This window comes from Leucoraja erinacea, chromosome 8 (assembly GCF_028641065.1).
Source record: "Leucoraja erinacea ecotype New England chromosome 8, Leri_hhj_1, whole genome shotgun sequence".
NCBI classification, from domain to species: Eukaryota; Metazoa; Chordata; class Chondrichthyes; order Rajiformes; family Rajidae; genus Leucoraja; species Leucoraja erinaceus.
In genome coordinates, this window is record NC_073384.1 from 2,658,862 (window position 1) to 2,682,829 (window position 23,968).

At 45.4% G+C, this 23,968-nt stretch overlaps 2 protein-coding genes across 5 annotated transcripts in view; one reads left to right on the forward strand and one right to left on the reverse strand.

Moving 5' to 3' along the window:
• wdpcp (WD repeat containing planar cell polarity effector) overlaps positions 1-12,727 on the forward strand; it is a 136,533-nt gene extending 123,806 nt beyond the window's left edge. For all 4 annotated transcript variants that reach the window (XM_055638873.1, XM_055638872.1, XM_055638876.1 and 1 more), the window contains 4 exons: positions 89-257; positions 5,141-5,235; positions 6,561-6,592; positions 10,540-12,727. In XM_055638873.1, coding sequence (XP_055494848.1) covers positions 89-257; positions 5,141-5,235; positions 6,561-6,592; positions 10,540-10,596 — 353 coding nt within the window. In that variant the 3' untranslated portion in view covers positions 10,597-12,727. The remainder of the gene's footprint in view (positions 1-88; positions 258-5,140; positions 5,236-6,560; positions 6,593-10,539) is intronic.
• Positions 1-23,968, reverse strand: part of mdh1ab (malate dehydrogenase 1Ab, NAD (soluble)) — a 259,183-nt gene that overhangs the window by 139,324 nt on the left and 95,891 nt on the right. The window lies entirely within an intron of this gene.

Below are 23,968 nucleotides of genomic sequence, written 5' to 3' on the forward strand. Positions count from 1 at the left end.
CCTCCTTCACCTATTTTCTATGTTTCTTTGTTTAAATTAAAAGTTACATTAATCTTTTGTTAATGTGAGATTCTCCTCTAATTTACAGTGTCTCAAGACTGCCCGCAGGGTGGAGAAGCTTTGAGAAGGGACGGTGCTGAGTTTCTGCCGACATCAGTGGAAGTTGAAAGACCAAAGAGTGGGCATGGTTCTCCTGGCTCGGCTGGTAGCGGCAGCTATTTAACGCAGCTTTCAGCACAGAACAGCCCCTACAGCAGGTGAAATTACAGATCAATAACATATAAAATTATAACTTAGTCAGCGTGCGTCTACTCTGGCACTTGTGAAGTACAAAGTATGTTTCCATGTGGCGATATACTGCAGCCACACAGAATGTTGTGCACTTTATGCTTCAACTGTGCACTGTCAATGACATAGATAGTCTTTTCTCCGACTGAACAGCACGCAAACAAAAGCTTTTCACTGGACATCAGACACATGACAATTGTAAACGAAACTAAATGTACCTGGCGGTGTCCAATATTGTTTGCGTCTGGTGAGATGTTTTGCTCGTTAAACAGTTTGGAGTGCGTGTATTTTGATGCTCGTGACATTATACAGCGTTTACATCCCAGAAACAGACAATTTGGTTGAAAACAGTGCTTTTGTTCCACGCTTTGGAAAAGACCAATTCATTGGTCCTTTCATTGTCTGGACCTATTGCATAAGAAGCTAAGAAGTAGCTTGCTTGAGGTGTGTGCCCCTGGCGTCTAGTCCATCGCTGAATAAGATCCAAGCTGACCTAACTCTGGCAACAAGTTGAACAAAGGGGGCTATGAAGGCATGAGGGAGGAGCTGGCCAAGGGAGACTGGAAAGGGATCCTAGCAGGAATCACGGTGGAACAGCAATGGCAGGAATTTCTGGGCATTTCTGAGCAGGATCATTCCATTCCATAAAGGAAGAAAGATTCTAAGGGGAGTAGGAGGCAACCGTGGCTGACAAGAGAAGTTAGGGATAGAATAAAACTAAAAGAAAAGATGTATAACACAGCAAAGAGTAGCCGGAAGCCAGAGGATTGGGAAACTTTCATTGGACAACAGAAGGAAACAAAAAGGGCAATACGGGGTGAAAAGATGAAGTACGAGGGGAAGCTGGCCAGGAATATAAAGAAGGATAGTAAAAGCCTCTTTAGATATGTTAAGGGAAAAAGAGTAGCAAAGTCAAATGTGGGTCCCTTGAAGGCAGATACGGGCGAAATTATTATGAGGAACAAGGAAATGGCAGAAGAGTTGAACAGGTACTTTGGATCTGTCTTCACTAAGGAAGACACAAACAATCTCCCAGAAGTACTGGAGGACAGAGGATCAAAGGGGTGTGGGAAATGAAAGAAATTTTCATTAGGTGAGAAATAGTATTGGGTAGGCTAATGGGACTGAAGGATGATAAATCCCCTGGGTCTGATGGTCTGCACCCCAAGGTCCTCAGGGAGGTGGCTCTAGAAATAGTGGGTGCATTGGTGATAATTTTCCAATGTTCAATAGATTCAGGATCAGTTCCTGTGGATTGGAGGATAGCTAATGTTATCTCACTTTTCAAGAAAGGAGCGAGAGAGAAAACGCGGAATTACAGACCAGTTAGCCTGACTTTGGTGGTGGGAAAGATGCTGGAGTCAATTATTAAAGAGGTAATAATGGGGCATTTGGATAGCATTAAATGGATTAGTCCAAGTCAACATGGATTTATGAAAGGGAAATCATGCTTGACTAATCTTCTGGAATTTTTCGAGGATGTGACAAGTAAAATGGATGAAGGGGAGCCAGTGGATGTAGTGTATCTAGACTTTCATAAAGTCTTTGATAAGATCCCGCAGGAGAGACTGGTGACTAAAATCAGAGCACATGGTATTGGGGGTAGGGGGTTGACATGTTAAATTGGTTGGCAGACAGGAAGCAAAGAGTAGGAGTGAACGATCCTTTTCAGAATGGCAGGCAGTGGCGAGTGGAGTGCCGCAAGGTTCAGTGTTGGGGCCGCAACTGTTTACCATATATATTAATGATTTGGAAGAGGGAATTAGGAGCAACAATAGCAAGTTTGCGGATGACACAAAGCTGGTTGGCAGTGTGAACTGTGAAGAGGATGTTAAGTGGTTGCAGGGTGACCTGGACAGGTTGAGTGAGTGGGCAGATGCGTGGCAGATGCAGTATAATATAGATAAATGTGAGGTTATCCACTTTGGTGGCAAAAACAAGGGGGCAGATTATTATCTGAATGGGGTTAGGTTAGGTAAGGGGGAGGTACAGCGAGACCTGGGTGTCCTTGTACACCGGTCACTGAAAGTTGGCGTGCAGGTACAGCAGGCAGTGAAGAAAGCTAATGGAATGTTGGCCTTCATAACAAGAGGATTTCAGTATAGGAGTAAAGAGGATCTTCTGCAGTTGTATAGGGCTCAGGTAAGACCACATCTGGAGTATTGTGTACAGTTTTGGTCTTCTAATTTGAGGAAGGACATCCTTGTGATTGAGGCAGTGCAGCGTAGGTTCACGAGATTGATCCCTGGGATGGCGGGACTGTCATATGAGGAAAGATTAAAAAGACTAGGCTTGTATTCACTGGAGTTTAGAAAGGATGAGGGGAGATCTTATAGAAACATATAAAATTATAAAAGGACTGAACAAGCTAGATGCAGGAAAAATGTTCCCTATGTGGGGCAAGTCCAGAACCAGGGGCCACAGTCTTAAAGGGGAGCATAAAGGGGAGGCCATTTACGATTGAGGTGAGAAAAAACGTTTTCACCCAGAGAGTTGTGAATTTGTGGAATTCCCTGCCACAGAGGGCAGTGGAGGCCAAACACTGGATGGATTTAAGAGAGAGTTAGATAGAGCTCTAGGGGCTGGTGGAGTCAAGGGATATAGGGAGAAGGCAGGCACGGGTTATTGATTCGGGACGATCAGCCATGATCGCAATGAATGGCGGTGCTGTCTCGAAGGGCCGAACGGCCTCCTCCTGCCTATTTTCTATGTTTCTTCTGACATTTCCAGTGTAATGTCTCATCACCATAACTCTTTATATTACAACAAAACTCAATTTGTCATTTGCGGCCCTGAATCTATTCTTTGACTCAGCCTCTATTTCTCTCTTTGATCATTCTATTCATATCCCCTTAGTGTTTATCTGGTTTTCCTTTGAATCTTTTCACTGTTTCTTAGGTGGACTGGAAGATGCCCCAGGCCTCTGTGGGTCCTGAGGTGGCTGCAGAATCCAAGGGCGACCCAGACACGTCCCCACAGGCTGGGGGGGTTGTTAGATGGGGGTGTGTGAGTGATCCGCTCCAAGCCCACGAGATGGCTGGGGACATCAGCCATGGAGGGTTGCACATTTTGCTTCACTTATTCCCCCCCCCGATAGATTTGGAGTATTTTGCGGAGATCAGAGTCATGGTTCGTCTGCACTGCTCTGAGGTCCTGGAGTAGGTCGTACGTGTTGGCAATTCATGCAGCTGGTGCTCAGCATTGCTGCTCACTTAACCCTTGACTTGATAGCCAGCTGGACACCTTGTTCATTGACTGTAACTCTTCTGAAGCCTCTCTTTGCATCTTATCGATTACCAGGCAGCCTGTGTCTGACAACTACCTCAGTTTATTGTACACAAATGTGAGTTCTTACACTGAACTGGGGTCTGCCATACCTTGTATGCAGCACGTCATTCTACGATACAATATAATACAACACAATAAAACTTTATTCATCCCTGGAGGGAGATTGTTCTGCCAACAGTCACAACATGCCCTCTCTGTAGCTTCAGATTTTAAACACTGACTGTACTAAGTACTGATTGTTAATATCAGGCTAATTACAACAGGACAATGAAGAAACAAAGAACTGCAGATGCTGGTAAATGCATAAAGTGCTGGAGTAACTCAGGAGGTCAAGCAGCATCGCAGATCCAGCACTTTCTGCCATTTCTAACTTCATTGCCTAATCATTTTGTGTTTAAACCCTTTTTATAAATGCATGATATCAGGTCACAGAAATGCTCATTGTAGAATTTCTTCAAATCTTCAAACGTCAACGAGTGTGAATAGCATCTTTGAATTTTCAACGGGTCTACGGTCCTTGTTAGCGCTGGATATTGACTGTGAAGTCCTAGCATTGAGGAGCATTATACGGTGTGATTATAAACACATAGACATTTAGAAACATATCCTTTAAACTGAACGCCTTCTCAAATCACTGTGTGGAAGATGTGTCAAAAATGAACACATTGAAGCATCGTAATAAACTAATCATGAGGCTAGTCTTTGAAAGGCAGAGTTTTTATTTAAAGTCACTGAATCCCTGTTTAGTTTTTCGACACTAAATCTTAGATGGTACTTGAAAGTGCAGGGAATAGAGAGATCCTGATCGTGAGCAGGCAGATGAGATCAATTTAAACTGGCATCATGTTCTGCACACACAATGGAGTCTGAAGAAGGGTCTCAACCACGAAACGTCCCCCATTCCTTCTCTCCATTCCTGTCTGTCCCACTGAGTTACTCCAGCATCTTTGGTGAAGAAGGGCTGGTTCCTGTGCTGTACAGTTCTATGTCCTCGTTCAGCTTGCTACACCATCCCATGAGTGCCCTGTAGTTTTGTTGGCCTAACACAGTTCTCCTCACCCTCCTGCCTAAGGGAGTACAAGTCTAACTAGTGGTGCTGTGTGATTTAAACCAGTTGGTAGTTCCAGAAGTAACTGGTAATGTGTCTGTGGTGAGTACTGCCTTGTTTTATATAATATTACAGACAGCAGGAACGTGGGATTAATGTTGGAACGTGGTTGAGGTTTAACCCTAAGGCATGGCATTGAGTGTTCAGTCCTGGGGTGAAGGATGGGGAGTTTAGATTCCTTACAGGCAGCAGTGGGCTGACATTTGCTGATAGTCACCGGACCCCCGGTTGATGTTTCCCAAAATTGTTTTTTGATGAGGATTGCAACAGGTAAATCTTCAAACCAGTTTTCCACAAACAAAACCCTCGGTTGCTTGAAAGATGAATCCACTAAGCTCCAGTGCAGCATGACCAAGCACCTCCTGAACAGTTGCAACAATTATTGTGTGTGCTGGTGATGTATTTGCAACTAAGATTGACTGACGTGCGTGCTAATTCCCAGTCTCCTCCCTTCAGGTCTTTGTGTCAAGTCCTGAGAGGTGAGACAGAGAGTGAGCTGGAGTACACACAGGCTTCAGGCTTGCTGGATCCCTTGACCTGGGCCCGAGCAGGTAAAGACATTGACCGCTGTACAATGCATGTCCGATGGTCCAGTTGTCCTTTATTGTCACGTACCGGGTACAGTGAAATTCATCTTTTACATACATTCAGTAAAACCTTACTGTACCAGCACAAACGTACTTAAATACTGATGAAGGACCTGGGGATTAGCGGACAAGGCCAGCAAAGAAACATCACGGGTGGCAGAGCGGAGTAGCCAGTGGCTCTGGCTGAAGAGGAGAGACCCCATTTGGTCTCCCAAATAGCCGACTAGACAGATGCAGAGAAGAAGAAGAAGAATAACCTTTAATAATCCTTTACAGGAAATTACAGTGCCACAACAGCTTCAAGACAGACATAACACCACACATTTCAACAGATATCTTCAATACATAATAAGTTAAAATTTTTGTGCATTATAAAACCTTATAGCAGCTGGTATACAAGACTTCCTATGTCTCTCCGTTTTGCACATTGGTGCAATCAGTCTCTGACTGAAGATGCTGCACTTGATCACCTTCAGGGCGTGGAGTGGGTGAGTGGGGTTGGTCATTATTGAGCCTAGTTTTTTCAGAGTTCTGGCCTCTGCCACCTGCTTGACCGTTAGTTGCTCTGCCCCAACCACTGAGCCGGCCTTCCTGATCAGCTTATCCAGTCTGTTTTTGTCCGCTATTCGGGCGCCTTCTCCCCAACAGGCCACAGCAAAAAACAGAGCACTGGCCACCACTGAATGGTAGACACTGCACAGTAGGGGTTGACAGATATTAAATGACTTTAGCCTCCTTAAAAAATACAGTCTACTTAAAATACAGAGGCGGGTGGTACTGGGACGCTGAGCCTACTGGAGACGTCGTGGGTTCAATCAGCGAAACGTCGATGAAAGTAGGTGCCCACTTGATAACCCCAATGACGTGTCTGCCTAGCCTTTCTCAAGTTGCCACCTTTCCACCGCCATCTTATATTCCTGCGGTAAGCAGATGCAAGAATGAAGTCAACTGAGAATTGGGAACATTTGCTACTCTAAGAAAATGTGGTAGCAGTATATTTAACCATTCATTAGTTAGGATTCAATCCTTTAAAATGGCCCCAGTTTTTACGCCCTCTAATATTTTATATGTAATTTTATTGATCAGTTTTTTTAAATAATAGCAGAATAATTATATATTCGCTGCATGAAATGTCACCGCTAATAATGGAATGTTTGTTTTCATTTTATTTAATGTATGCACATTTTAAATCTATGCATGTTGTAATCTGTATTAGAGTCATTTACTTTGTATCACACTCTCTGAAGTGGCGGAGGTTGAAGGAGAATAATGTGTTGTGTGTTTTCAAGGGGACCCTGCTGGTGATGGAGGAGACCCACGGGTAAGATGGTTAAGTCTATGCATGTGGCATGAGGTGCTTTCACATTAAACTGTACAGAGCACACCTTTTAGTTAGGGGTGGGATTTAACTGTGTGATCAGCCAGGTGGGTGTGTGATGGTGGGGAGGTTGTTACTGTGGGATGAGAGGGGGAATTGGAATCTCTTGTTTGTCTGTGGAGGAAACACAATAATAACTACTTCCTCAATAGTTTGCATCACTCAAAATTAAAGCTGGCATTTTCTGGCCACAGACATCTTGTGGCCATGAAGCAGTTTCTGCCATCACCTGCCACGACACTAACCCATCCACAGTGAGGGGACTGCCATGAGGGGTTGTTGACACCAAGGTTCGAATCCTTTCCTGATCTGACTCTCTGACTAAAGCCCACCCGTTGCTGTTTAACTACAGGCCGGGAACTAACCACAGTATTCAAGTGGTTCTCCTCCCCTTCCTCAGCCCTCCTGCTGTCTCCTCCCATCCCCCAGCCTTCGAGCTCCTCCTCCTTTTTCCTTTCTTCTCCCCACGCCCCCCCCACCCCCGATCAGTCTGAAGAAGGGTTTCGGCCCGAAACGTTGCCTTTTTCCTTCGCTCCATAGATGCTGCTGCACCCGCTGAGTTTCTCCAGCTTTTTTGTGTACCGTCGATTTTCCAGCATCTGCAGTTCCTTCTTAAACACAGTATTCAAGTGTCAGATAAACTCTTTCCCAAGTGGCCCCAGCAAATGTAGGCAATAGTGGAGTGGATCTCTCAGCGTATGTCCATGGTTACATAAGCAACCTGTAGAATACAAGGACATGGAACCCAGTGTGTGGGAAGGAACTGCAGATGCTGGTTTACACTGAAGACAGACACAAAAAGCTGGACTACCTCAGCGGGTCAGGCAGCATCTCTGGGAAAACGGAATGGGCGACAAAAAGGAATTGGGTCGAATCTGAAGGATTTCGACCCAAAACGTCACCTATTCCTTTTCTCCGGAGATGCTGCATGACCAGTGTAGAAATGCTAACTGAAGACAAAAATTGCAGGCACTGGAATCTGAGCAAACAGCATAATGCTGGAGCTTAACAAGGTTAATTCCAGGATGGTGGGACTGTCATATGCTGGGAGAATGGAGCAGCTGGGCTTGTACACTCTGGAGTTTAGAAGAATGAGAGGGGATCTTATTGAAACATATAAGGTTATTAATGGTATGAACACGCTAGAGGGTGGGCAACCTTGTTCTGCCAAGGGGCCGGGACTCACGTCTGTGAGCGGATGGCGGGCCATATCTATAACGTGTACACACGGATCCCACCACCATCCCGCTCCGGATGGCAGGCATCAAATCACGTGTTCACATAGATCCCGCCCCTTCATGGACATCACCTGGAGCACTGAGCTCAAATATCACACACACTCGCCCCCGGCCTACTGACCCCGACAGTGAAGCCCACACACAGAAGGTGCGTGGACGGCCATGCCGGCAGCTTTGCGCAGGATGCCTACAGCCAGAGCTCGGCGCTTGGCCATTGCAGCCGCCAGCGCAGGCCCCCTTGCATCCTTGTGTCACCTCGCCTGGGTCTAGGAGGAGGAGCCCGGCCTCACGGAAGGCGATGGGCAGCATTTCTTTCAGTGTTCAACCCGACCCTTGGTCCGAAAATCACCTTCCAGGTACCGGAGGTAAAAAGAAATGCTGGAGAAACTCACTCCAACATTCGGTTCCACCTTCGATTTTTCCAGCATCTGCAGTTCCTTCTTAACCATTCCAGGTACCGGAGATGACGGAAGTTTGTGGGCCGGATGATTTCGGTTTACAGGGCGGATTTGGCCCGGGGGCCGTAGATTGCCGACCCCTGCGCTAGAGGCAGGAAACATGTTCCCGATATTGGGGGAGTCCAGAACCAGGGGCCACAGTTTAAGAATAAGGGGTAAACCATTTAGAACGGAGATGAGGGGAAAGGACAGGGGTCACTTTTTCCAGATGAGAAGAACTTTTTTCACAGAGAGTTGTGAATCTCTGTCTGCCACAGAAGTTGTTCTGCCTCAGAGGGCAGATGTGGCCCTTGTGGCTAGGGGGATCGGGGGGTATGGAGAGAAGGCAGGTACGGGATACTGAGTTGGATGATCAGCCATGATCATATTGAATGGCGGTGCAGGCTCGAAGGGCCGAATGGCCTACTCCTGCACCTAATTTCTATGTTTCTATGTTTCTAGGTACAGGATACTGAGTTGGATGATCAGTCATGATCACATTGAATGGCGGTGCTGGCTGGAAGGGCCGAATGGCCTACTCCTGCACCTATTGTCTATTGGAACTGTGGAGAGAAATGTATGTCAGTCTGAAGAAAGGTCCCGAACCAAAACATCCTCTGGCTATTTGCTCTCCAGATGCTGCCTGGCCAGATGAGCACTTAGTTTTCTGCACATAAATGCTGGGCATTATATAGACCAAGTCCCGTAGACAAGTCTGAACAATAGAGATCACATACAGGGAGCAATGTGTAAGAAAGAACTGCAGATGCTGGGTTAAATTGAAGGTAGACACAAAATGCTGGAGTAACTCAGCGGGACAGGCAGCATCTCTGGAGAGAAGGAATGGGTGACGTTTTGGGTCGAGACCCTTTTTCCGACTGATGTCAGGGGAGGGGGCGTGACAAAGATAGAATGGAGTCGGAGACAGTAAGACAGGTGGGAGAGCTGGGAAGGGGGAGGGGATGGAGAGAGAAAGCAAGGGCTGTCTGAAGTTTGAGAAGTCAATGTTCATACTGCTGGGCTGTAAGCTGCCCAAGTGAAATATGAGGAGCTGCCCCTCTAATTTGGGCTGGGAATGGAGGAGGCCCAGGACGGAACGGTCAGATTGGGAGGGGGAGTTGAAGTGCTGAGCCACCGGGAGATCTGAGATTAAGGCGGACTGAGCGGAGGTGTTCAGCGAAACAATCGCCGAGCCTGCGCTTGGTCTCACCGATGTAGAGGAGTCCACACCTGGAACAGCGGATACAGTAGATGAGGTTGGAGGAGATGCATGAACCTCTGCCTCACCTGGAAAGGGTCCGTGGATGGAGTCGAGGGGGGGGGGGGGGGTAAAGGGGCAGCAGTTGCATTTCCTACAATTGCAGGGGAACATACCCGGGGTGGGGGTGGTTTGGGTGGGAAGGGACGAGTTAACTAGGGAGTTGCAGAGGGGACGGTCTCTGCGGAAAGCAGAAAGGGGTGGCCAGTAGTGGGATCCCGCTGGAGGTGGCGAAAATGTTGGAGGATTATATGCTGTATGCAACGGCTGATGGGGTGGAAGGTGAGGACAAGGGGGATTCTGTAGCGGATGCGTTAGAGAGCTCGGAATGAAGGCGAGAAGCCAGGCAAATTCTGTAGAGGCTTTAATGAGCACACACACTATTCTCCACTTCACTGAGAGACTGAAAACTGGTCTCTCAAGTGCCGAGGGAGATTAACCAGGGAGTGGCCTACTCCCCAGGAACCAGCACAACTCTGGCCTTCTTGTGATGGGGGTGGGGGGAGGGGGAGGGGGAGCAAGAGCGGAGCTGCGGGATATTGATGAGACTCGAGTGAGAGCCTCATCTATAATGGAAGAGGGGAACCCCTGTATCCTGAAGAATGAGGACATCTCCGATGCCCTGGTTTGGAACACCTCATCCTGGGTGCAGATGCGGCGTAAATGGAGGAATTGGGAGTTGTGTAGAGTCTTTACAGGAAGCAGGGTGGGAAGAAGTGTAGTCGAGATAGCTATGGGAGTCAGTGGGCACATACCGGGAGCATGTGGGCACAGACATGGTGAGCAAGGATCCTCTTCCAGTACTGACCTGAGCTACAACTCTAAAGAATAATTGACAATATTTGAACCATATAATTTTGTCTTCATTGGATTACAAACAAAAGAGGAATATGGATGTTACTGTGTGTTATTGTTCACTATATCTACGCTGGATGAACATCTATACTTCCTTCACAGGAGCTTGGGCCCAGCGGCACCCTGAAGGTGGTACACTTCGGCTTCGGCCTGGTGTGAAGTGACATCAAAGAATTGGTCATTACTTTAACGGATGAAGAAAGGCTTTAATTCTGTTGGTCTGGTCAAAGATATTTGAATGGTATAAAGAAACAAACAATGCAGAATGTATTTCCACACAAAGATCAAAATAAAACGTGTGGTTTTTGTTTCTGAGGGAGTAATGCTCGTAACTCCACTAAACCAGATGCCCTTCATCCTACCTTCTTTCCCTATGAGTTACTTATTTCCTGTAACCCATTCTCCACCTTTATCTTATGTCATGATTCTACCCTTATTCTGAGCCTCCACTTGACTGCACTGCCTCACCCCTCTCAGTGTGCCTCGTTTGCCAGCTCCACATCACAATGCTCAGTGTCCCCGTCTTCCTCCAGCTTACCTACTCTGTTGGTTACACAAAAAAGCTGGAGAAACTCAGCGGGTGCAGCAGCATCTATGGAGCGAAGGAAATAGGCAACGTTTCGGGCCGAAACCCTTCTTCAGACCTACTCTGTTCTTCTTCTTCTTTCGTGTGGCATGCACAGCCTAAAGTTGTAGGACAACTTGTTCTATTTGATCTTCCGTTTGTGCACGTCGAGTTGATTGCATTAGTCGAAACAGGGCGGACCGCGTGAAGGTTGCAATCTTCCACCCCGCCTACTCTGTTTATCCCACGTCACGGTTCTGATCCATCATCTTGCTTTTCCCTAACAAACCTTCCATACAGTTTCAGCCCATCGCCACTGATCAGGCCCGGCAGAGATGACCCCCCCCTTAACCCTCAGCTGGGATTACCGCTCCCCATCACCCCACACACAACCAGTTTTGGCATCGTTCCCCATGCACAGATGAGCAGAAGCATACCGAGATCATTGGCAGCAAGGTGCATCACAGATCCCCAGAGGGGTGACTGGAGGAGGGATTGTACATTGTAAACAAGCCCAAGGCAGCTGAGGATGGACAAGGTGAGGATAGACGTGGAGCTGTGGACCACAACCTTTAGCCTCTGAGTCTCTGCTGACCAATAGACAATAGGTGCAGGAGTAGGCCATTCGGTCCTTCGAGCCAGCACCGCCATTCAATGTGATCATGGCTGATCATCCCCAATCAGTACCCCGTTCCTGCCTTCTCCCCATAATCCCCTGACTCCGCTATTTTTAAGAGCCCTATCTAGCTCTCTCTTGAAATCATCCAGAGAACCTGCCTCCACCGCCCTCTGAGGCAGAGAATTCCACAGACTCACCACTCTCTGTGAGAAAAAGTGTTTCCTTGTCTCCGTTCTAAATGGCTTACCCCTTATTTTTAAACTGTGGCCCCTGGTTCTGGACTCCCCCAACATCGGGAACATGTTTCCAGCAAACGCCTATTTTATTCCCCCCCCTCCTCCCGTACTCCACCACTCACTGACACCCACAGTGAACACAGGTTACTGGGGCAGCCGCTCCACTCCAGCAAAGGTTTGCTAACCCTAAAAGTTGTTATTGTACAGCATTTTGTCACCTGGCCATTTAACATTAAAAGTATTTTCATTCAAATTTAACGTTTAATGGTGCAATTTAAAGCCCTTTTTTAATTGATTCGCTTTTAAAAATATTTAACAACCCAAACATATTTTAAATCGTTTGTGCAGTTGTACATACCCATAAAATCAGAGGCTCTATGGACTTTAATTTCAATTCGGGTCATATTGAAATTCATCCCTTTTCTCATTACATTTGAGGATAGTGAGGAAAGTTTGTGGTGGGATATTGACTTTGTACACAACAAAACACAAGCTTTTATCTGCAAGAAGTACTTTTGTCCATTTCACTCATGGCTTGTGTTGAAGCTGATGATGGTCTATATGGGGGATTAATCTAGCATCAATCAGTGCTGTATAATCCTTCACGCATGGTATTTTTCTTTGCTTTGTACGTTAAGAGGATTAGAGTTTAGAATGCATAAATTGATGGTAAAAATTTACATGATCAAGATTGCTTCATTTCTTATGTTCATTCAGCCCCGATTAAAAATTTATAAGCAACTGGAAATATTTATACAACCTTCATTGTTTTTAAATGCAAATAGCCTTATTTCTGGGATTGACTATTTTTGGAAACAGTGTCTATTAATGAATCAGTGCGTGATACTATTAAACTTGTTGTTACACTGACATTTGTCATTTATCTCAATGCCATGCAGTGATTACATTGTTTTGTGGAAGCTAATGACAGATTTGATTGTACTGTGTCCAACAGCACACTATAACAGCTAAATAATTCTGACAGAGCAGACCCTTTCCTTATTGCTTATCATTCAGTCTGGTTTCTTCACCAGATATTGTGTTCATCCTTCACCCACCAAAACATGACCATGTCTTTATATTAGATTCCTAAACCCATCACTTTGGATCTCGGCTTCCTGTGTAAGTTTTCATCTTGGGGCCTCGTGAACCCTAAGAAAGAGTCTCAGGATTGTACCATGTAGGAACAGGCCCTTCGGCCCATCGTGTCAATGCATACATCTACCTGCATTAATTCCGCATGCCTTCTCTGCCCTGCTTATTCAAGTACTCAGTAAGATGGCTCTTAAATGTTATTACTGTCCCTGTCTCCATCCCCTAGTGCAGATCATTGCAGATGCTAACTCGTATGTATTTCAAAAATGTACCCTCCAATTTCCTGCAAACCTCCTCCCTCACCTTAAACTATCCCCTCCATTAGCCAGTCCTTGTTGCAATTGTCCAGCTAATCACCATCCCGCTATAACCATTCTTCCCCATCGACGACAGCACCCATTTTTATGTAATCTGCAAATGTACTTGCGTTGGTTGATATATCTCAGCCAGGACTCTCTACCCTCTGTGTCCTTGAATATATCTGATGGGGTGAAGGAAAGAGCGTTCACGTGGATCGCGGCCCTGTTCCCCCACCACGCACAAGCGACAGATCAGACACCATTGTATGCAGATGCCAAGACGTGTGTTCAGCTCTAATCTTGCGTGTGGACTCAATAAGAAGAATATATCTGACACGGGAGATTTATCTACTTTTATACATCTTAGGAGATCCAGTACTTCCTTGATTGTAAAACACACCATCCTCAAGCCATTTCCATTTCCTGTCCCAAGTTACCTCATCTTTCTCCACACTCAAGCGGGAAATATATTTATTGAAGATCTTGCCGATCTCCTGCAGCTCCATATGGAGATGTCCTCTTTGGTTTCTGAGGGGCCATCTTCACTCTCTATCATTTTTCATCTTTAATATATTTTTAAATCTTTTTGGTTGGGCTGCATTTGGGGTATTGCATGCAGTTCTGGTCACCTCCTGACCAGAAGAATGTGGTGTACGAGAATGATGCCTGGATTCGGGGGAGCTACAGGGAGAGGTTGAACAGACTTGGATTGTTTGCTATGGAATGCCAGACGTTGCGGGGAGACCTGATAGAGGTTTATAAAATGATAAGAGGCAGTGGGAACCTTTTCTGGAAGGCTGGCTCTAGAATCCAATTCTAGAGGGCAAAGCTTTAAGGTGAGAGTGCCAATGTTCAAAGGAGTCGCAGAGGACAGGTTTTATTTTTAAACACAAGTGGATAGGAAAGGTTTAGAGGAATGTGGGACACACGCAGGCAGGTGAGACTAGCAAAGTTGAGGCACCTTGTTCAGCGTGGGCAAGCTGGAGAAAAGCACAAAGTTACAAGTGATGAGAAAGTCATCTTTGAACGATTTGAACCTTTGTGAAATATCTAACAGAGGTTGCAATAACACAGAGAACAACTATGGGAAGCTATAGGTAAAAGATTTCCAAAGCAGTTTTTCTTTTAAAGTGACCAAAAATAAATAAATGTGACTTAGTTTATTCAGAATATGAACCTCAGAATCTCTCAAAGTTAAGAGACAAATTACCGTGGGCGAGCATAACCAAACGTGGACGGAGTTAGCGAACTATGGTTATGTAAAAGAACAAACAATATTACAGGAGGAGTTAGGAAAGGACAAACCCATTCACAAGAGGGCAGCACAGCGGTAGAGTTGCTGCCTTACAGTGAATGCAGCGCCAGAGACCCGGGTTCCATCCTGACTATGGGTTCTGTCTGTAAGGAGTTTGTACGTTCTCCACGTGACCGCGTGGATTCTCTCGGAGATCTTCGGTTTCCTCCCACAGAAAGATGTACAGTTATGTAGGTTAATTAGCAGGAGGCAGCTCGAATGTCGGTGTAACATCACTCCCTGACGAGCTCAATGCGTTTTACGCATGCTTTGACAGAGAGAATACTGATGTGCCTTCCCGATCCTCCATTCACTGTGATGGCATTTCAGTCTCAGAGGCCGATGTCAGGAAATCCTTCAGAGGGGTGAACCCCCGAAAAGCACCTGGTCCTGATGGTATACCCGGTCGTGTTCTAAAAACCTGTGCGGACCAACTGGCGGGAGTTTTTACGGACATTTTCAACCTCTCACTTCTGAGGTCTGAGGTCCCCACCTGCTTTAAAAGGGCATCAATTATACCAGTGCCCAAGAAGAGTAAGGTGACGTGCCTCAATGACTATCGACCAGTGGCAATAATGCCGGTGGTGATGAAGTGCTTTGAGAGGTTGATCATGGAGCAAATCAACTCCTACCTCGACAAAAACCTGGACCCACTGCAGTTCGCGTACCGCCACAACAGATCAACGGTGGATGCGATCTCGCTGGCCCTCCACTCCGCACTGGACCACTTGGACAACAAAAACTCATATGTCAGGCTGTTATTCATTGATTGCAGCTCGGCATTTAATACAATCATCCCCTCCAAGCTGGTTACCAAACTCGCAGAACTGGGTCTCTGCGCATCCCTCTGCAACTGGATCCTCGACTTCCTCATCCGCAGACCACAGTCTGTTCATATTGGTGGAAATGTGTCAGCCTCGATAACAATCAGCACGGGAGCACCTCAAGGCTGCGTGCTCAGCCCCCTGCTGTACTCACTCTATACCCATGGCTGCGTAGCCAGTCATAGTGCAAACTCCATCATCAAGTTCGCTGACGACACCACTATTGTGGGGCGTATTACTGATGGGGGATGAGTCAGAATATAGAAGAGAGATCGACCGACTGTCCATATGGTGCCAGCGCAATAACCTGGCCCTCAACCCCAGCAAAACCAAGAAACTGATTGTGAACTTTGGAAGGAGTAGGAGGGGGACCCACAGCCCCATTTATATGGTTGAAAGGGTCAAGAACTTCAAATTCCTGGGCGTGCACATCTCTGAAGATCTCTCCTGGTCCGAGAACACTGATGCAATTATAAAGAAAGCTCATCAGCGCCTCTACTTCCTGAGAAGATTACGGAGAGTCGGTTTGTCAAGGAAGACTCTAACCTCTGCAGGTGCACAGTCGAGAGCATGCTGACTGGTTGCATCGTGGCTTGGTTTGGCAACCTGAGCGTCCAGGAGCGGAAAAGACTACAAAAAGTAGTAAACACTGCCCAGTCCATCATCGGCTCTGACCTCCCTTCCATCGAGGGGATTTATCGCAGTCGCTGCCTCAAAAAGGCTGGCAGTATCATCAAGGACCCACCCCATCCTGCCCACACACTCATCTCCCCGCTACCTTCGGGTAGAAGGTACAGGAGCCTGAAGACTGCAACGTCCAGGTTCAGAAATAGTTACTTCCCCACAGCCATCAGGCTATTAAACTCAACTGAAACAAATCTCTGAACATTAATAGACCATTATCTGTTTATTTATTCATGTGTGTATATATTTATATAATGGTATATGGACACACTGATCTGTTCTGTATTCGTGCCTGCTATATTCTGTTGTGCTGAAGCAAAGCAAGAATTTCATTGGTCTATCTGGGACACATGACAATAAACTCTCTTGAATCTATTTCCGATTTCCAGAAAGTGTCTTTTTTAAACTTTCATTTGTTCTTTAAGGACAGTGTAGCGAGTATAAGGTGAAAATAAATCTTCTCACAAAGTCTCAGTGGATCAAGCAGCAGGCAATTGAATTGAAGTATTCAAATCTGGAAGGATTTTAATTAATTAAAAATGAAAGAAATTGTGAAGTGGCAGATGAGTAAAGCAAGGATGTAGTTAGTACACCAGTTTAGGACGGAGAGAGAGAGACACATCAAATTACAGACAGTGGTGAGCAGAAGAGCGGCAAGTGGCAGGTGAAATAGAGGAGGCAGCGGCTGGACTGAGAATCATTCAGACACTGGAAAATACAGCCAAGGTTTTCTTTATAAATCACTAAAGCAGTGTTAAAAATGCCAAGCGTTTGGCCGTGCCTAAACAGTAGGGTTGGATTCCACTGTGAGGATAGTGTTGAGATCCAGGTAACAGATTGGATCTTGATGTTTCAGACCTCCCAAAGTGTAGCTGGAGGAAATCAAGTCTCAAACTCACTGAGGACTGCAAGATACTTTGATCAGTGACAAGATTAAGAAAGATAAGATTGGATATGCAGTTAGCTGATTCAAACTGTTTTAAATATGAAAACTATTTATAGATCAGTTACAATCTCCGTTAGTTAAACAGCCTGGAGGAAAGGGAATGGTGCAAAGAACAGGTGGGAATAGAGCCGTCCCATTAAACAGTAACTTGGCCCCAACATCCCACAACCAGAAGGGAAAAATAATAAATATCTTTGAATGAATTGTTGTAATTGCTGTCGACAGCACGGTGTGTTAAGCATGGAGACTGAGGGTGCATTAGTCTCAGGCAAGTGCAGGCACACCGTCTATTTACAAAGGGAACAGTGATCTCTCATGGAGGTGGGCACTTGGAACAACTAAATTGAAAGTTTAATGGCATCATAGAAACATAGAAAATAGGTGCAGGAGTAGAGGCCATTCGGCCCTTCGAGCCTGCACCGCCATTCAATGTGATCATGGCTGATCATCCAACTCAGTATCCTGTACCTGCCTTCTCTCCAAACCCCCTGATCCCTTTAGCCACAAGGGCCACATCTAACTCCCTCTTAAATATAGCCAATGAACTGGCCTCAACTACCCTCTGCGGCAGAGAATTCCAGAGATTCACCACTCTCTGTGTGAAAAATGTTTTTTTCATCTCGGTCCTAAACGATTTCCCCCTTATCTTTAAACTGTGACCACTTGTTCTGGACTTCCCCAATATCAGGAACAATCTTCCTGCATCTAGCCTGTCCAACCCCTTAAGAATTTTGTAAGTTTCTATAAGATCCCCCCTCAATCTTCTAAATTCTAGCGAGTACATAGAAACATAGAAACATAATAATTAGGTGCAGGAGTAGGCCATTCGGCCCTTCGAGCCTGCACCGCCATTCAATATGATCATGGCTGATCATCCAACTCAGTATCCCGTACCTGCCTTCTCTCCATACCCCCTGATCCCCTTAGCCACAAGGGCCACATTTAACTCCCTCTTAAATATAGCCAATGAACTGGCCTCAACTACCCTCTGTGGCAGAGAGTTCCAGAGATTCACCACTCTCTGTGTGAAACCGAGTCTATCCAGTCTTTCTTCATATGAAAGTCCTGACATCCCAGGAATCAGCCTGGTGAACCTTCTCTGCACTCCCTCTATGGCAAGAATATCTTTCCTCAGATTAGGAGACCAAAACTGTACGCAAAACTCCAGGTGTGGTCTCACCAAGACCCTGTACAAGTTTCTATAAGATCCTCCCTCAATCTCCTTGATCGGATGATATATAACAAGAGGCAAGTATAATAATTGTATTTATTCCAGCTAGCAGTGGGGGTGGGGGGGGAGATGGAATGCAGTTGTCAAATGACCGCTGGCTTCCTTCAGGGCAACAGAACAGTCAGTGGACAAACATTTGAAGCAACGTATTGGTCATTTACTGAAGAACAGAACATCAAATTGTCAGGAGTTGGATTTTGTCCTGAGAAATAAACTTCAATACAGAGTTAAAGCACCTAGTCTGACTTGGTATTCTTCACCCATTGATGAACCTATTCAATAGGTAGACAAAAATGCTGGAGAAACTCAGCGGGTGCAGCAGCATCTATGGAGCGAAGGAAATAGGCAACGTTTCGGGCCGAAACCCGGAAGGAAATAGGCAACGTTTTGGGACGAAACCCGGAAGGGTTTCGTCCCGAAACGTTGCCTATTTCCTACGCTCCATAGATGCTGCTGCACCCGCTGAGTTTCGCCAGCATTTTTGTCTACCTTCGATTTACCAGCATCTGCAGTTCCTTCATAAACAACCTATTCAATAGGTTGGCTTTCAAACCAATTAGATAAAGTTCCTCTAATTGGTTCCACATAATCTGACAAAAGCAAACACAAGTTCACAATAAAGTACTTCGACATAAAAACATTGGATTACAATTTGGTGAGATTATAGTTTAAAAAAAAATTAGATGCAACCTATGAATTTTATGGGCTGCATTGTTTAACAAACTTGAGAACCTTCTTCACTCCACCCGTTGGAAGTCGGTCGCAGAGAAATGGGAACGCAAACACCCTAGATGTCAAATGCTTCACCAGCTAAACCATGAACTTTAGCAGCCAGTTTATTCACCACTTGCTGCTGATGTGCCAATTGACAGGCAAGGATGAGTGAGAGATATATAATGGCCAGACGTTCCAAAACACCAGGCCAGTGTCACAGGACGGGTCTTGGTTTAACAACAAAAGCACAGCTGACTTGCTGCCAGTATCAAGTCAAGTCAAGTTTATTTGTCACATACACATACGAGATGTGCAGTGAAATGAAAGTGGCAATGCTCGCGGACTTTTGTGCAAAAGACAAACAACAAAACAACCAAACAAATTATAAACACAATCATAACACACATATTCTTTTACATAATAAATAATGGAAGGAAAAACGTTCAGTAGAGTTAGTCCCTGGTGAGATAGGCGTTTACAGTCCGAATTGCCTCTGGGAAGAAACTCCTTCTCAACCTCTCCGTTCTCACCGCATGGCAACGGAGGCATTTGCCTGACCGTAGCAGCTGGAACAGTCCGTTGCAGGGGTGGAAGGGGTCTCCCATGATTTTATTTGCTCTGGAGTTGCACCTCCTGTTGTATAGTTCCTGCAGAGGGGTGAGTGAAGTTCCCATAGTGCGTTTGGCCGAACGCACTACTCTCTGCAGAGCCTTCTTGTCCTTGGCAGAGCAATTCCCAAACCAGATGGTAATGTTCCCGGACAAGATGCTTTCCACCGCCGCTGCGTAGAAGCACTGGAGGATCCTCGGATGCTCCACATTGGCAAGAGCTACACTGACACGTGCTGTGTATGGATGGGCTCAATTTCATTGTATACCACACAGTGAAAGCAGGGACGACTCATACACTCATCCCTGGATAAGTGAGACACCTACATCAGATTATATTCACAGAATACAGCTGTGCTTTGATCACCATTATCTAATCACAGCTCATCACCAAACTCACTGGACATGGCGTCAGCACTCATCTCTGCAATTGGATCCTCGACTTCCTGACTATCAGACCCAAATCAGTGAGTGTAGGGGAGAAATCATCCTCAAGATTGGTGCTCTGCAAGGAGGCGTTCTCAGCCCCCTTGGTTACTCATTATACACCTACAACCGTCCGACTCAATTTATAACTTTGTGAATGACACAGTGATGGGTTGGATATCAAACAATGAGACAGGAAAGAGATTGAGGTGTCGCGATAACAACCTCTCAATGTCAGCGAGACTAAAGGAGATAATGGTCAACTTCAGGTTGAGAAGCAGCACATGTACCTTGTATGCATGGACGGTGCTGATGTAGAGATGGTTGAGAACTTCAAATTCATAGGAGTCAATATCACCAGCAACTTGTCCCAGGCCATATATATCGCAGCAATGGCCAAGAAGGCACACCAATGCCTCTACTTCCTTACAAGGCGTAGGAAGTTTGGCAAGTCCCCTGCAACTCTCACCAACTTCTACACATGCACCATAGTAAGCATTGTATCGGGATAAATCACAGCACGGTTTGGGAACAGCTCCATCCAAGACCATCCAAGAAAATGCAGAGAATTGTGGACGCAGCCCAGACCATTACACAAACCAACCTCCCTTCCATCTACACCTCACGCTGCCTCGGCAAGGCCAGCAGCACAATCAAGGACCAGTCTCACCCTGGTCACTCCCTCTTCTCCCCTCTCATCAGACAAGAGGTACAGAAGTGTGAAAACACACACCTCCAGATTCAGAGCCTGAGTTTCTTCCCAGCTGTTATCAGGCAACTGAATCATCCTACCTCAACCAGAGAGCAGTCCTGAACTACATTCTACCATACTGGAGACCCGCCAGTGACTATCTTTGCAGGACTTTATTTTGCACTAAACATTATACCCTTTGCAGTGGATGGCTTTGTATAATGTTGCACAGAAACACGCAACAAAAGCTTTTCATACCTCAGTACACGTGATCTTGTACACTGTGGCATGGATATCTTAATTGTAGTAATGTAAAATTGTGTACAGGTTTTGGGAACTAGCTGTCAGAAATTAACACGCAACAAAAGCTTTTTGTCACTGTAACTCAGTACAACGAAATTTAAAATGACCAAGTAAAAACATTTCTAAACTAATGAACGTGAAGATCCTAATCAAAAATACTCCCTACAAACAAACAAAATGGCATGGATATCTTGACTGTGTAGGAGGGAACTTTCCAAAATTGTGTACAGGTGCACCTTGTGGAAACTAGGAGAGGAAATGTCCTTTGTTTACCTTGAGAAATGTTGGGATATATTGATATAAAAGTCCCACTTGTTATACGAGCCCAATAAATGTTTAATCAATGCGATTGCAAATGAAAGCCAGTTCAAAGTTAGGGTTAGTTACTGCAGCAATAGCAACACCGTGTCAACAAACTAATGTGTACAAGTTTGCCCAATTAGGCAAAGGAATTGTAGCATTGGGCCAATTAAAAGTCTTTGTGTCATATCTAAAAAAATAAATCACAGTGATTGCCAAGCGAAAATATAAATATTTAAGTTTGGCCAACTCGTTAAACACTCCTGTAGAATTAACATCAGCAAGATAACACGTTCTTTCAACTTGCTGACAGAAGTGACAGCTCAACACCACAGGTGTGAAGAGATTAAGCAGATAGACGTGGCCCAAGACAAACAACGAGGAAATGAATTTCCTAAAATTAGAAACTTCCCTTTGATAAAGGAAACAATTTTCAACAAGTTGCGATGTTATTGCTTGTACCAAGCTCCGACAGAACATTTTGTGAAAGCATTAAGAATTCAAAAACTCCCATTTGACAGTGGAAGCATCAGCAACAGCAGTTCATTCAGGCAGGAGCTGCCTTGCTCCATGGATAAGTTGTAACCCTGAAATACAACGCAAACTTGGAAAACTTTAGGGAGGAGAGTTGCTCACTGAAACATTTAGATTTTGGAGTTCATGGCATTTCCACTGTTGCAAATTGAAGCTTGGGGCAAAATGACGCAGCATTTGATGATTAGTTGAGTTTATTGTCACGTGTATCGAGGTACCGTGAAAAACATTACTAGAATCAGTTAGGACTAAAAAACATGGCCAGGTTTTATGTTTGTCTTTAGTGCCTCCTCTACTGAGCAGGACCTTTGCTGGAAACTGCTCCTCCAGGTGGGAGATAGGACCAGCTTTCATGTGTCCACTGCTGACTCCAGCACTTCCTTTTGTACATAGAAACATAGGTGCAGGAGTAGGCCATTCGGCCCTTTGAGCCAGCACCGCCATTCAATATGGCTGAGCATGGCTGATCTAAAATCAGTACCCCATTCCTGCTTTCTCCCCATATCCATTGATTCCTTTAGCCCTAAGAGCTAAATCTAATTCTCTCTTGAAAACATCCAGTGAATCGGCCTCCACCGCCTCCTGCGGCAGAGAATTCCACAGACTCTCAACTCTCTGGGTGAAGAAGTTTTTCCTCATCTCAGTCCTAAATGGCTCACCTTAGGGGTGGGTACCTTCTGCTCTCAACCCAGTTGATAATATTTAGTCTCCAACCATGTGCAATTTTACTCAAAGAATGAAGTCATAGGTTTTGTTTTGCCACCCACAACCAACTCCACGTCAGAATCCAAACCCACATTTCCAATTCTGTATTTTGGCCTCCTCAGCCCCGACTCTATCAGACCCCACACACGGCCAGTCTGGGTGACATGAAGGGGTGCAAGAAAACTAAAATATGCTCAAAGACTCACGGTGCACAAATGTGAAGGTTCCAACTGCAACTTCGCCTGCCGTGCTGATTTGCTGCCCTCTGGTGAGAAATGGAGCTTTAACTTTTTAAATTGTAACTTCTCAACATCTGAGGGTTGGTGGACATGGGACATGGCTCTGCTTAACTGCAGGCGGCATGAATAAAATGGTTGCAATGTCAACACCAAACCAAGGAATGGGTCAGCAAGGGGCCAAGAACTGTAAGAGGTTTCCAAGAAATTTCCAAATGATATGTGACAGGGATTTCCCTTCGTCTACCTGTAACAATGTCAACAACAGTCAACTTGGCTTCAAGCTGGGGCTGGTCCATTGCTGTCGCTCAAAGCGAATCGGCATGTTTGACATTTTATAACTCGTGAAAATTCTTGCCTGAAGTGTTCACGCCTCCACTTGGTAGCTGTTGAAAACTGGATTTAATTCACTAAAAACCTGGTGATTACAGTATATTGAACAGCAGTTGCTTCAGCGAGTTGCTTTAAGTTGAAAATGTTCTCTCACTAATGAATAGTTGTCAAGATGAAACATTTAAATGTCCTCTCCCCACGTATTCTCCTCACCAACACATTGGCTTATTTCACACCAGCCTTGATGAACTTGTAGCAGCAATGCCCCAACAGTTGGTGGGGGAACAACTTTCACTCCTGCCCGGGTGATTTAAACTCAAGTAAGTACTGGAATTTAAAAACATTCGTCTCACAAAAGTTAATAATGAAAGTATGGGATTGCCGTAAAGAAAGTAGTTTGGTTCACTGATGTACAGTGGGGAATCTGATCCCTACAGCTGGAGTTCATGGGGTGGGGGGAGACACACACCCATGTGACAGTGACTAAGTCCTCACTGACATCTTTAACATCCGACTGGGATGGGGTAAACAGCAAACATAAGACTGACTGTTCAGCACAAGAACAGGCTCAAAGCAAAACATTACCAGGCAATTTAAAAGGTAAAACAATATTCAAATACAAATAATATTTTAATACTCATACAGTGTGGAAACAGATCCTTTGGCCCAACTTGCCCACGCCAACCAACATGCCCCTACCTGCTACACTAGTCCCGCCTGCCTGTGTTTGGTCCATATCCCTCTAAACCTATCCATATCCCTGTCCAAATATATATTTTAAATGTTGTGATAGCACCTGCCTCACCTACCTCCTCTGGCAGCTTGTTCCATACATCAACCATCCTTAGTGCAAAAAGGAAAGTTGCCCCTCATGTTCCTGCGAAATCT